The 12,722-nt window shown below is 47.3% G+C and overlaps 1 protein-coding gene across 1 annotated transcript; it reads right to left on the bottom strand.

Moving 5' to 3' along the window:
• Window positions 1-624: 624 nt before the first annotated feature.
• LOC119267945 (26S proteasome non-ATPase regulatory subunit 14 homolog) lies at window positions 625-4,421 on the bottom strand. The gene is made up of 6 exons (XM_037549402.1): window positions 4,198-4,421; window positions 3,931-4,108; window positions 1,743-1,824; window positions 1,361-1,537; window positions 1,108-1,275; window positions 625-998 (listed from the first exon to the last, which is right to left on the bottom strand). Exons 1-6 carry the CDS (start codon window positions 4,322-4,324, stop codon window positions 807-809), a joined length of 924 nt encoding a protein of 307 aa, XP_037405299.1. The 5' UTR covers window positions 4,325-4,421; the 3' UTR covers window positions 625-806.
• Between the last annotated feature and the right edge of the window lie 8,301 nt (window positions 4,422-12,722).

The raw sequence follows: 12,722 nt of genomic DNA, 5'->3' as shown, positions 1-12,722 counted from the left end.
TAAATAAATAGTAAATAAATTTTTAAAAGTTCTGAATGTTTACACTTTATTTTATTTTATTTTTCACCGACAAAGCACTGCTATTTCGTTAAAATTTGTTTACTATTTGTTTTGAATATTCATCCGCCTAGGGTAAAAAAGACAAAATGAAAGCTACATTAAAAATACACTGATTCACAATAGTAAGATCCCAATTATATTTTCTTCATTAAGAATACCACAGATGTCTATACTTCACAGACTTCACATGAGAGTAGAATTGTCGACCAAGTTTGATACACCAAAATTTTAGAATTTTTAAAATTTTCCTAGTATTTTTTAAAATTTACTAATTTTCACATAGATGCACATGAAATCATGTTAAAGCAGCTGTCAGTAATATGAATTTAAGGGAGTACATGAACCTATACTAAACATACAATAGAGGGTAAAGATGTGAGTGGGTGGAGCACCTATGAGCTCCAATGCAATTGGGTTAGAGCGGCACATTATATTACCCGGAACACGAGAGAAGCAGCTGCCATCTCACCGTGTTACTCCACCACAAGTCATATAACACATGGGCAGCCACATATCCGTCAGCATAAGATTGAGCTGACTTCAGCAATCATGATCACTTCGGCAGAACCAGAACTTGCAATTTTAAAGTACACCCATGAAAATTGCTGCGAAATTAAACATACAGAAGATAGTACTACAGAAAATTGAGTCTGTCGAGCAAACTGTTAGAACACGAATTGCCTTGCTGCGTTGTGGCAGGCTTTGGATACATAACATGAATGATTTGGAACAACAGTAGTGGTAGACTAAAAGACAACCGTGTCAAGCATGGTACCTAGGGTCTGAACTATGTTCGACGACATCAGATTTGAGACATGCTCTTCTAGATGCTTCTTCGCATCTTGCCGTCCCACATTAGCTATCGCTAATTTCTCAGGGGACAACTCATCCTCCTCTTGCACTGCCTTGTTGTACTTGATGGCTAGGCTCAGCATTTCCTGCACGTAAAAACACGGCCAGAATATAAGAAACAGCATCGACTTTCACCCTGCATTATATTAACAAAAAGGATCGTCCAGTGGAAGTAGAAAGTTGAATGCTACACACCTGAACAGTCTGCTCATTGGTTTCTGAATGTGCGTCAAATTTCTTCAGAATTAATCCATCAGTCCATTTCTTTTTGTGAAGGTTAAGCAGCATCTTCTCCTCGAGCTCATTTTTGCGGTAATTTATTGCAATAGAGTAGTAGTGTCTATTGAGCCCATGAATAAGAGCCTGGGAGTAAACAGACAGTATAAGCATTTATGAATGAACAATACAGAAATTTCTAAGCTATCATCTAATAGAATCAGCATTTTACCTGAATAGATGGCTTATTCAGGTGCCCAACATTGGATGTTGTCTGACGTGGCTCCTGCCCAAGCATCATGGTCTGAGGGTTAATGAGACGAAATGCATCGATGACCACCTTCCCCTTGACACTCTGGATGGGGTCGATCACGACGGCAACTGCCCTGGGGTTCAAAGCTTCGAAACTCTGCAGGTTCAGTATTCAACATTATAACACATATAAGCTTTATTACATGTCTGTTTGCCTCAAGACAACAAACTCTTTTCACAAATTTATACTCCCTCCGTTCCAAATTACTTGTCGTGGTTTTAGTTCAAATTGAACTAAAACCACGACAAGTAATTTGGAACGGAGGGAGTACAAGATAGGCGAAGTATGTGTATGTGTGCACCTGTTGAGTATTGATGTCAACACCCGATAGCCAGCAACCAAAACCAGGATGAGAGTGATACCACCCTACCACCATTTCTGGCCTGTCAAAGTAATTCCAAGTATTAACTGACAAGTTTGTCAAAAAAAGAACATCCAAGGTGGCAATGATATAGCTATTGCCAACAATTTCTTCAAAAAATAATTGGGAAAATTGGGAAACAAAGGGTGCACATGATGTTCACTGCACAGCTGAGCATACATCCGTAGTACTCCATACACGGTAGTTTTTTAAAGGATAATATGTAGTAATTTCTTATCGGAACCTTCAAATAGCTTGTAAGAGACCCGTAACTACAAATAGTTGAACAACCATCTTTAAAGTCCAGGCTCCGGCAAAGACCACATTAAGAGCTAGCATCAGAGCTACTTACTAGAAAGGTAACAGAACCATGGACGGTGAACCATGGACAGTGTATATGTGCTTAACTATAACACAATAAATTGATGATTACGCGTTGCATTCCTAGAACGGGTTGCAAAATCATTTTTGGAACCAATTCAACATTTATTTCTAATAGAAAGACTGTACGGGAGACCCATACTGTATAAATGTGAGCGGCAGGATTTGAACCCTGATGGGTGGAGTTGTGAAGTCGTGCCCCCACAACTCCTCCACCACACCAAAAGGTGGTTCTCAATCAATTTGACAATTGATATTGCTAAAAAGGATATGAAATTATTCTGTTGGCAATGACACAATTCGAGATTCTGCTTGAAGCTATGTTGCTCAGAATCTATTACTGACGTCTTTAACAATATGATGTAAACAATAGTTCCAACTTGCTGGCACAGCTTTGGTTCTATAATGAAACATAGCTGAATTAGTCGAAAAGGCAAACCATAACTGGTTTTAGAGAAGATTACATGTCAAACTCATAGACCTAAGGTACACTTATCTGAACTGTAAACAAAATGAATTCGCATGTACGAAGAAATATTAAGTTTCACAAGTCAGCTGTAGGGCCACCAATATTTCTATGATAAAACACATGAAGATGTATTATCCTAACACATTCAACTGAACACAAGCTCAATTGAGAAAGAACAGAAGCATAATTCAAAACTACCACACGAGTTAAGCCATCTAATCTAAATAAAGTACTATCTGAGTTATGTAATACCCCTGACTTATCCATTCACTAGGCTCATCATCATGCCCATCATATCGTCTATGGAGATCATCATCAACGATGGATGATACATAACCAAGGGTGGAGCTTCTCTAGGGGCAGAGCCTGTTAGAAGCCCGCCAACTCCAGGAAAATTCTTAATTTGCAGTTAGATGCTAAGCCAGTACAAACATGTCTTTCTCCAAAAGTGATTCAAGCATATCTTATCAGATTGGTTCACTCGATATTCGCTTCTTCTGTGTATTATGTTACACTATGTATGCAATATATCCCTAGAGCTGGTAAAGTGGTAGCTATGAAAGGGCTGTGAGGAGTATAGTCCAATGGCGGATCCTCCACTGGATCACTAATGATGAAACCTTGAAATTTTCAACTAGACGATGATAATGAACTGTGCTCCAAGTAACTACATATCTTTCTAAATGCTATAGTGAAAGCAAATGCTATAGTGAAAGCATTGAACAAATGGAAGTGTGAAATCAAGCAAGGGGTAAGCAAATAAAGTACCAACAGATACAAGAAGCTTATGGGAACGGACTAGGATACCATGACGTGCATCAGGGCTGACTTTAGTCACTGACATGTGCCTAAGGGAACTATAGCAACTAAGATGTAATTAAGAAAGATATAGCAACAATATACATCAAACAATGATCCAAAATCGTCGTATATAGTACTCCCTCTGTTCACTTTTGTAAGACATTTTAGACAGCTGAAATTGAACTGTTATGGGTGTTGTCTTAAATGTCTAAAACACCTTACAAAAATGAACGGAGGGATTACTCCATATGGCCTATCTTCCACAAATTAACATCTGGAACTAATAGCAAATCAACCACACAAGCCTGAACAAAAAGTATCGGCTCAGGTGCGTAAATCAATTGGCATAATAAGTTGATGAGGTCGATCCTTTTCAGCTTATCAACGAGTATGGACAAATTAAGGGCATCAAATCTGGCGCGGGAGAGGGGAAAACGACAGGGCCAACAGATCTACGATCCGGATCGGCGGCCATACCTGCCGGTCTGCTTGAGCATGTCGAGCATGTTGGTCTGGAAGACGTGGTCGACGGCCTCGACGCTGACCCCCGTCCCGCTCTGCGGCATGGCGAAGACGTCGACCACCCGGACCGTGTAGTCGTCGACGAACTCGCCGAGCATGAGGCCCATGACCTCCATCGGCACGCCGGCCCTCCCTGTAATTTCCGACCGGTTAACCCTAGCTTCGTGGAGAGGGAGAAGGGCGTAGATCGGAACCAAAAGGGAGCTAGCTTGAGGGACTAACCGTGCTTGAGCATCTTGAGGAGGGCGAGGGAGGAGATGTAGACCTGCTCGGAGGAGTCGAGCAGCGGCGAGTCCGACGGCGGCTGGCCCATCCCGCCGGCGCCGAAGATCCGCTGCAGCCGCTCCATGGCTTCTCTGGGTTGTTCGATTTGGTTCCTGAGTGAGGGGGGCGCTTGGGGAGGACGGCGTTTTTTTTTCTCGGCTTTGTCTGCTGCTTCCGTCTTCTACTGCGACCCCTGGATTTCTTTCTTCGAGCACACGAAGCTAACACCCGAGCTGGGCTTGAAGTGGGCTGGCGTGGCGAACTCTGTCTGTTGCATGGGCTGGCTGGTTTGAAGTGGGCTCCCGTGGCGAACTCTGTCTGCTGCATGGGCCGGCTGGTTTGAAGTGGGCTGCCGCGACGAACCCTGTCCGTTGCATGGGCCGGCTGGTTTAAAGTGGGCTACCGTGGCGAACTTTGTCCGTTGCATGGGACGGCTGGTTTGAAGTGGGCTGCCGTGGCGAACTCTGTCCGTTACATGGGCCGTAGTGCCGACCAAGCTGGGCTTGAAGTCTTTCAGATTTCGTCAGGTCTCTTAATATCTCAGGCTTTCGCTAAAGAGAAATAATTTTCCGTTCTAAAGAAATATCTCCTGTTGCGAATGAACCTTTGTCAAGCTTTGGAAATCCTCCATCTTGAAAAAAGCTTACACTCCCAGACTTTTATTGTTGTGTTATATAGTATTACCTCCATCCCCAAATTATTGTTGTGTTATATAGAATTTCTTATTAATGGAGAAAGTACTGATAAAATATGCAGGTAATTGTAAAGAACTTTCTCAACCATGAACCTTGCAATCTTAATGCTGGAAATCAACTTTCTGTATGCAAAGCAATAAAACCAGCTCGCAGAAATGGCATGACATAATTAAAGCATGTACATAATTTGTTTTCGCTTTAAGATAATTTTGTTTTCGCAATCGGCATGGCATTATTGCCGGGAAAGGCCACGTTAATTCCCACCAAAATCGCAACCATTCCACGATGGTGTGTTTTCCCCTTTACACCACGACAGCCGCGCTTCTTTATGTTATCCATCCCCTCTCGCAAGCAAAAGGTGTGCAGCACTCGGGCCACTGAACTTGCATTGGCACTGTTGTCGACGCGAGTGGATATGCTCCGAATGATTCATCCATCCGGCCTTCCCCGCCCTTTCCCCGCCCTTTCTGGTTTCTCCTCATTATTATTTGCCCTCGCCAAAAGCTCGTTGCCCGTCAAATCACAGGGCCTCGACTCGAAGGCAAAGCCTTCTCCGCTAGCGACGAGATCGCGGGTGGGGTTTTTGGCCGCTTTTGGGGGCGCCGGCAGAGCACATGAAAAATCTGCTCCGCTCAGCTCTCCTTGCCGAATTGTCGTTCTCGCGCCAGACCATGACGATGACATGAGCCTGCAATGAAGATCAAAACGAATTAGGCTAGCGCAACCCGGCGGCGGACGGCAAAGAGCTGACACGTAACAGTGATCGTTCCTTCTTCCAGCGTGCGAACAAAGCTTGCCCACTGTACTGACGACGTCGTCGTCGTCCGCGGCGATCGCTGCTTCTCAACCTAGCTAGAAGATAGAGTAGCTCGATCTGAGCCTGACAGTTGGTGTTTGGAGTGCTGGGACGCCGCGGCACGACGCCGCCGCGATAGCGACGGTGACTGGACTGTCTGGAAGGGTATGGTGTTGTGCACTTCAAGCATATCTTTCTCGGAAATCAGTTTCTATCTTGCCTCCGACTGTTGAGGTTGAGGAGAAAGAAAACTTGCATTCTTTTTGTTGAAAGTAAGAGCATCTTTAACAGTCGCGCTACGCGTGGTACTCTAAAAACCTTTTACAACGCGTAGATCGTTCTATTTTTGTGCGGCGAGCAGCGCTTGCTCCAGCGGCTGCTCAAAAATTTAGCTCGCGCGAGCCGCTCCAGCAGGCGCTGCAAACTTAGACAGCGGGCGCTCTCGCACAAACTACATATACACTCCAAACAAATATAAAACATAGGCATAGATTAATAGATAAAAAAATGATACATAGATAGTTCAACATAGCATACATAGTTCATCATAGTATATTTTTTTTGAAACAAGGCAACAGATTTGCCATTTCATTGATTAAGAAGAAGAGTTTGTAAGACATACACCGCCACACCGGCACAACACAAACGAATTACTCTTGCGGCATTACATTACCCAAATGCTTGGCACCCGCAATAGCCCAAAGTGACGCTTCTTCCTTTATAGCACGAACTACCACCGCCACTGGCGCCGCTTTATTCCTAAAGACACGCGCATTTCTTTCTTTCCATAGCTCTCATCCAACAAGATGCAGCAGGGAGGACAAAGCCTTCTTTTGATGCGCATGGCCGATGACCCCTTCCCACCATGCCTTGACCGTGTGGAAGCTATGCCAGGGGCGCCGTGTTGACATGGAGATCTAGCCAAGTGAAATATCGTTCCAGACTCGCATAGAGAACCGACACTTGAAGAGGAGGTGAGCCGTCGTTTCCCGCGCTTGGTTGCAGAGAGGGCACCGGTCGCGATTTGGCTATCCCCTATGTTGAAGCCTATCTGCCGTCCAAATTCTGTTTTGAATGACCAGCCAAGCAAAGAATTTACATTTTGGGGGCGCCCACACCTTCCAGACCATGGCCTGCATATTGGAGCGAACAAGACCAGCGAACTGGGCTTTGTAAGCCGAAGATGTAGTATAGGTCCCTCCATTAGTGAGCTTCCACATAATAGAATCATTGACCCCCGGTTGGATGGTGACATTGGCTATCATCCCCCACAGCATGGTGAATTGTTGAATGTGTTCAAGCATCATCCCCTGTTGGGTGTCAATGTGAGTGACCCAAGCATTATACCCAATCGCCTTGCTCAATGTGGCCCCTTTTTTCCTTGAAATCTCAAAGATTTATGGTGCAATATCTTTGGGCCTCAACCCCTCTAGCCAAGATGACTCCCAGAATTTTGCAATTGTCCCATCACCAATAGTAACCTTAGTAGCTGCCGCGAAGAGGTCCATGTCGTCCTTGTTGCATGGCGTCTCCATGCCGCACCAAGCTCTTAGAGTGGCATCCTATTCAAGCCAAAGCCATCGCAAACGGAGCACAGTAGCAAACTTGGCAAGGTTAAGAATTCCTAGTCCTCCAAACTCCTTGGGTTTGCACACTTGCTCCCAATTGATTTTGCATTTACCACCGGACACCTTGTCAGAGCCAGCCCAAAGATAGGCTCGCCTCAAGCGATCAATCTTCATAAGCACCTCCACCAGGAGGTCAAGCGGTGTAAGGTGATAAATTGCCACCGCCGAGAGGACCGCCTTGACTAGGGTCATGCGGCCCGCAATAGCCACATGTCTCCCTCTCCATGGTGCAAGCTTCCCGGCGGCTTTATCTTCTAAATGTTGCATGTGAACCCTCCTTAACCTTTTGATCGCGAGCGGCAGGCCTAGGTATCGGATGGGGAAGGATGAACGACAAGCTGGGAAGGACTGCAGGATGTCATGGAGGTCAATGCTCTCACATCGGATAGGCGCAACAAGGCTGTTAGCGTAGTTTTTGACCAAGCCGGTAGACTCACCGAAGCAGGCAAGTGTAGTCGTGAGGAATTGAACATCCTCCTTTATAGGGGCACAGAAAAACACCGCATCATCAGCGTAGAGTGAAGCTCGAATGCCCGTGTGTCGACCACCAAGAGGGTGAAGCTTCCCTTGATCAGCGGCCTTGCTTAGAATATGGTGCAGCGGGTCGATGGCAAGCACGAAAAGCAAAGGGGACAGCGGGTCACCCAGACGGAGGCCACAACCATGCTTTATCGGGTCTCCGGCAATCCCGTTAAGCAAGACCCGAGAAGATGCCGAGGAGAGGAAGGCCGAGATCCGTCCTCGGAAGCGGGCAGGGAAGCCATGATGATTGAGCATGTCCATCAAATAATCCCACCTAACAAAATCAAACGCCTTCTTGATGTCGAGCTTGAAGAGCATTCGAGCTTCACTCTACGCCGATGATGTTCATCATAGTATATGTTGGCGTTCTGGGAACGGGGGTCCCCAGATCTTCCTGCCTACGGCCCATGGCGTGGCTTCGCTAGCAGGCCCGTACGGCCCATCTTCATCAACAAGGCACTCAAGACCTTCGCGAGGGGCCAAGCCTCACGAGGCCGATGACACAAGACCTCCTCAGGAGCGGCCTCACCAGGCTGGCTCGCGAGAGGCGGAGAGTTCAAGGCCAGGCAAACCTCGTGTGGTTCTAGTGACGTGAGCCATGACGACCAAGGCCAGGCGGGCGCCAGCGCGCGCAGTGTCCTTGTTTCCTCTTCGGTGCTAAGGAAGCAAGCGGGGGCACGGAGTACCGAGGCATTAAGCAAAGGTTTCCATATCAGTGCAACAAGATCAAGACCAGCAGGACGGCAAGACGGAGGTCACCATGGAGCCCAAGGCGGCGTCATAACCAGAGCCTTTTGCAGGCGAAGACCACTTTTGTCAGGATAAGCTGTACTAGTTGTCCCCTTTCAAAATGGTTGTTGTTGGCTCCCTTCCCGCTCAATATTTGGGGAGAGGACCAGGGCCTCTATGAATAGGACTAGCCACCACCATAGCTAGGGGGTCAGAAAAAGAGAGACCAGAACACACACAAGTTCGCCAAGCACAAGAACACCTCTCCTCAGGAGGCTGTTCTTCCCTTTGTACTGTTCATCCTCAGCCCGAGAGGCAATCCACCACCACCACACTGGAGTAGGGTATTACACCACAATGGTGGCCCGAACCAGTATAAATCTTGTGTCTTTTGTGTTGCGAGTTCGTCGAGTTAATCCGTAAGATCTTAGCCGAGCTAGGACGTGGATCGGTAGGGGGGAGATCTTCGTGTGCACCCCAGAGTTCAAACCTTAAGGGTTTTGCTGGAACCCGTGATCTGACATTTGGCACGCCAGGTAGGGGTGTGCCGAAGCTTCCCTCCCGTCGCTCCGCGTCACATCGCTTCGTCGTCTCCATGGCGGACGTACGTTGCGCCCGCGCCGAGCTGCCCTCGCCACCCGCGTTGCTCAGACGGCCCCTGTTGGCAGGCCACCCCATCGCTCTCCGTCGCCTGCCGCCAACGCCGCCACCGGCCCGGCGGGGAACGAGCAGCAAGCATCCTCGCTGCACCCCTCGGTGCGACAGGACGGCCGCACCGCCACTCCATCATTGACTCCCGCTGGTTCGTCGTCTCATGCTCGTCGTGTTCACACGGACGCACGGGCCGTGCTCCTCATGGCGCACGAGCTCCCGCGCTATCGCCCAGTTGACGACCTCTACGAGGACTGGCTTGACCGCATCGCCGAGCTTGTCCGCGTTGCAGGGGGCTCCCCTGCGCCGTCCCACTCTTTGCCTCGCCCCCCACCAGCCACGGGTGACGTAGCTCACGAAGCACCTCCACCACCTCTGCACCAAGACGGCGCCCTGGCGCCAAGGCGGGCGGCTCCACGGCGCGACCCACCACGTCCGGCGCCCGCGCGTGAAGAAAGAAGCTGTCAAGAAGTCACTCGACCGCAAGAGAACGCTCTGCCACTCCTCGCAACACCGCGCCAGGATCGTTTGCTGCGGCAAGGCCCCGCGCCGCTTGCCGTAGTGGCGCGCGGGCGCCAAGACCAAGTTCCACCTCCAAGGCGGGCCCCGGTGACTACGACCGGCTGCCGCGCCTTCACCCTCGAGCTGCATAGCGTCGCCTGGCTGGGCAAGTTCAAGCCAGATTTGCCTCCTCACTACGATGGCACCCCTGACCCCGCGAAGTTCCTGCAGCTCTACGAGCTAAGCATCGAGGCGGCCAATGGCGACAAGAAAGTCATGGCAAACTGGTTTCATTGCTCTCAAGGATGGCGCCCGCTCCTGGCTCCTGAACCTGCCTCCAGGCTCGATTTCCTCCTGGGATGAGATGCGCAACCACATCATCGCCAACTTCCAGGGCACTCACGACCGCCCCCCCAGTCGTGGGTGACCTACGCCGCATCAAGCAACAACCAGGAGAGACCCTGCAGAAGTACATCCAATGCTTCAACAGCGCGCGAATCAAGATCCCCAAGGTGACCAACGAGGTCATCATCTCAGCGTTCTCTAACGGCGTCCGCGACGTCAACATGAAGGAGGAGCTCACCATCCATGAGGAGCTGTGCACGACCTTGGAGCTGTTCAACATCGCGACCAAGTGTGCAAGAGCTGAGGAGGGGCGCCTGATATGTCTCCGTCGTATCTACTTTTCCAAACACTTTTGCCCTTGTTTTGGACTCTAACTTGTATGATTTGAATGGAACTAACCCGGACTGACGTTGTTTTCAGCAGAATTACCATGGTGTTGTTTTACGTGCAGAAACAAATATTCTCGGAATGACCTGAAACTCCACGGGAGGTCTTAGAAAAAATAATAAAAAATCCTCGCCAAATATGAAGACCGGGGGGCCCACACCCTTTCCACGAGGGTGGGGGTGCCCCCCCCCCTCCTAGGGCGCGCCCCCTACCTCGTGGGCCCCCTGTTGACCCTCCGACGCCAACTCCAACTCTATATATTTGCTTTCGGAGAGAAAAAAAAATAGAGAGAAGAAATCATCGCGTTTTACGATACGAAGCCGCCACCAAGCCCTAAAACCTCTCGAGAGGGCTGATCTGGAGTCCGTTCGGGGCTCCGGAGAGGGGGATTCGTCGCCGTCGTCATCATCAACCATCCTCCATCACCAATTTCATGATGCTCACCGTCGTGCGTGAGTAATTGCATCGTAGGCTTACTGGACGGTGATGGGTTGGATGAGATTTATCATGTATCAAGTTAGTTTTGTTAGGGTTTGATCCCTAGTATCCATTATGTTCTGAGATTGATGTTGCTATGACTTTGCTATGCTTAATGCTTGTCACTAGGGCCCGAGTGCCATGATTGTAGATCTGAACCTATTATGTTTTCATGAATATATGTGAGTTCTAGATCCTATATTGCAAGTCTATAGTCACCTACTATGTGTTATGATCTGGCAACCCCGAAGTGATAGTAATCGGGACCACTCCCGGTGATGACCATAGTTTGAGGAGTTCATGTATTCACTGTGTGCTAATGCTTTGTTCCGGTTCTCTATTAAAAGGAGGCCTTAATATCCCTTAGTTTCCAATAGGACCCCGTTGCCACGGGAGGGTAGGACAAAAGATGTCATGCAAGTTCTTTTCCATAAGCATGTATGACTATATACGGAATACATGCCTACATTACATTGATGAACTGGAGCTAGTTCTGTGTCACCCTATGTTATGACTGTTACATGATGAACCGCATCCGGCATAATTATCCATCACTGATCCGGTGCCTACGAGTTTTCCATATACTGGTTTACGCTTATTTACTTTCTCGCTGCTACTGTTACAATCACTACAAAATACCAAAAACATTACTTTTGCTGTCTTTACTTTTGTTGCCGCTACCGCAACTATCATATTACTTTGCTACTAAACACCTTGCTGCAGATACTAAGTTTCCAGGTGTGGTTGAATTGACAACTCAGCTGCTAATACTTGAGAATATTCTTTGGCTCCCCTTGTGTTGAATCAATAAATTTGGGTTGAATACTCCACCCTCGAAAGCTGTTGCGATCCCCTATACTTGTGGGTTATCAAGACTAATTTCTGGCACCGTTGCCGGGGAGCATAGCTCTATTCTTTGAGTCACTTGGGATTTATATCTGCTGGACACTATGAAGAACTTGAGAGATCCAAAAACCAAGATTTATCCCTCAACTACGAGGGGAGGTAAGGAACTGCCTTCTAGCTCTGCGCTTGATTCACCTTCTGTTATAGTAAGTTTGCGACACCTACATCTGCTTCTGCTATTTGTTCTGATATGTCGCATGTTATTGACGATGCCACTTCTGCTATGCATGATACTTATGATGAAACTGCTTCTATGCCTGATACTAATGTGCCACTTAGTGATTTTCTAGAAGAACAAATTGCTAGGGCTAGAGAAAAAGAAATTATTGAATCTGAATACGATGATGATAGTGATGATAAAAATATGCCTATTATTCCTGAGGGTTATTTATTTGATCAAGATGCTTCTTTAGCTATTTTAGCTTGCAGAGATAGATATGAGCTTAAGAGGTTATTAATTAAATGGAACAAAAGAATCACTTAGAGATAAAATGAAACCCGATCCTGCTTTTGCTACTTCACTTATATGTGTTCCTGATAAAGATTATGAATTCTCTGTTGATCCTGATATGATTGCTTTGGTTGAATCTGATCCGTTCTATGGCTATGAATCTGAAACTGTTGTGGCACATCTTACTAAATTAAATGATATAGCTGCCCTGTTCACTAATAATGAGAGATCACGTTACCTCGATTTACTCAAAATATTTCCGTTCTCATTAAAGGGCGATGCTAAGATATGGTTTAATTCTCTTGATCCTGGTTGTGTGCGTAGTCCCCAGGATATGATTTATTACTTCTCTGCTAAATATTTCCCTGCTCATAAGAAACAAGCTGCTTTAAGGG

Source organism: Triticum dicoccoides, chromosome 3A (assembly GCF_002162155.2).
Source record: "Triticum dicoccoides isolate Atlit2015 ecotype Zavitan chromosome 3A, WEW_v2.0, whole genome shotgun sequence".
In the NCBI taxonomy this organism is placed as follows: domain Eukaryota; kingdom Viridiplantae; phylum Streptophyta; class Magnoliopsida; order Poales; family Poaceae; genus Triticum; species Triticum dicoccoides.
Note: the sequence above shows the minus strand (reverse complement) of the source record. Positions and strands in the feature narration are given on the sequence as shown.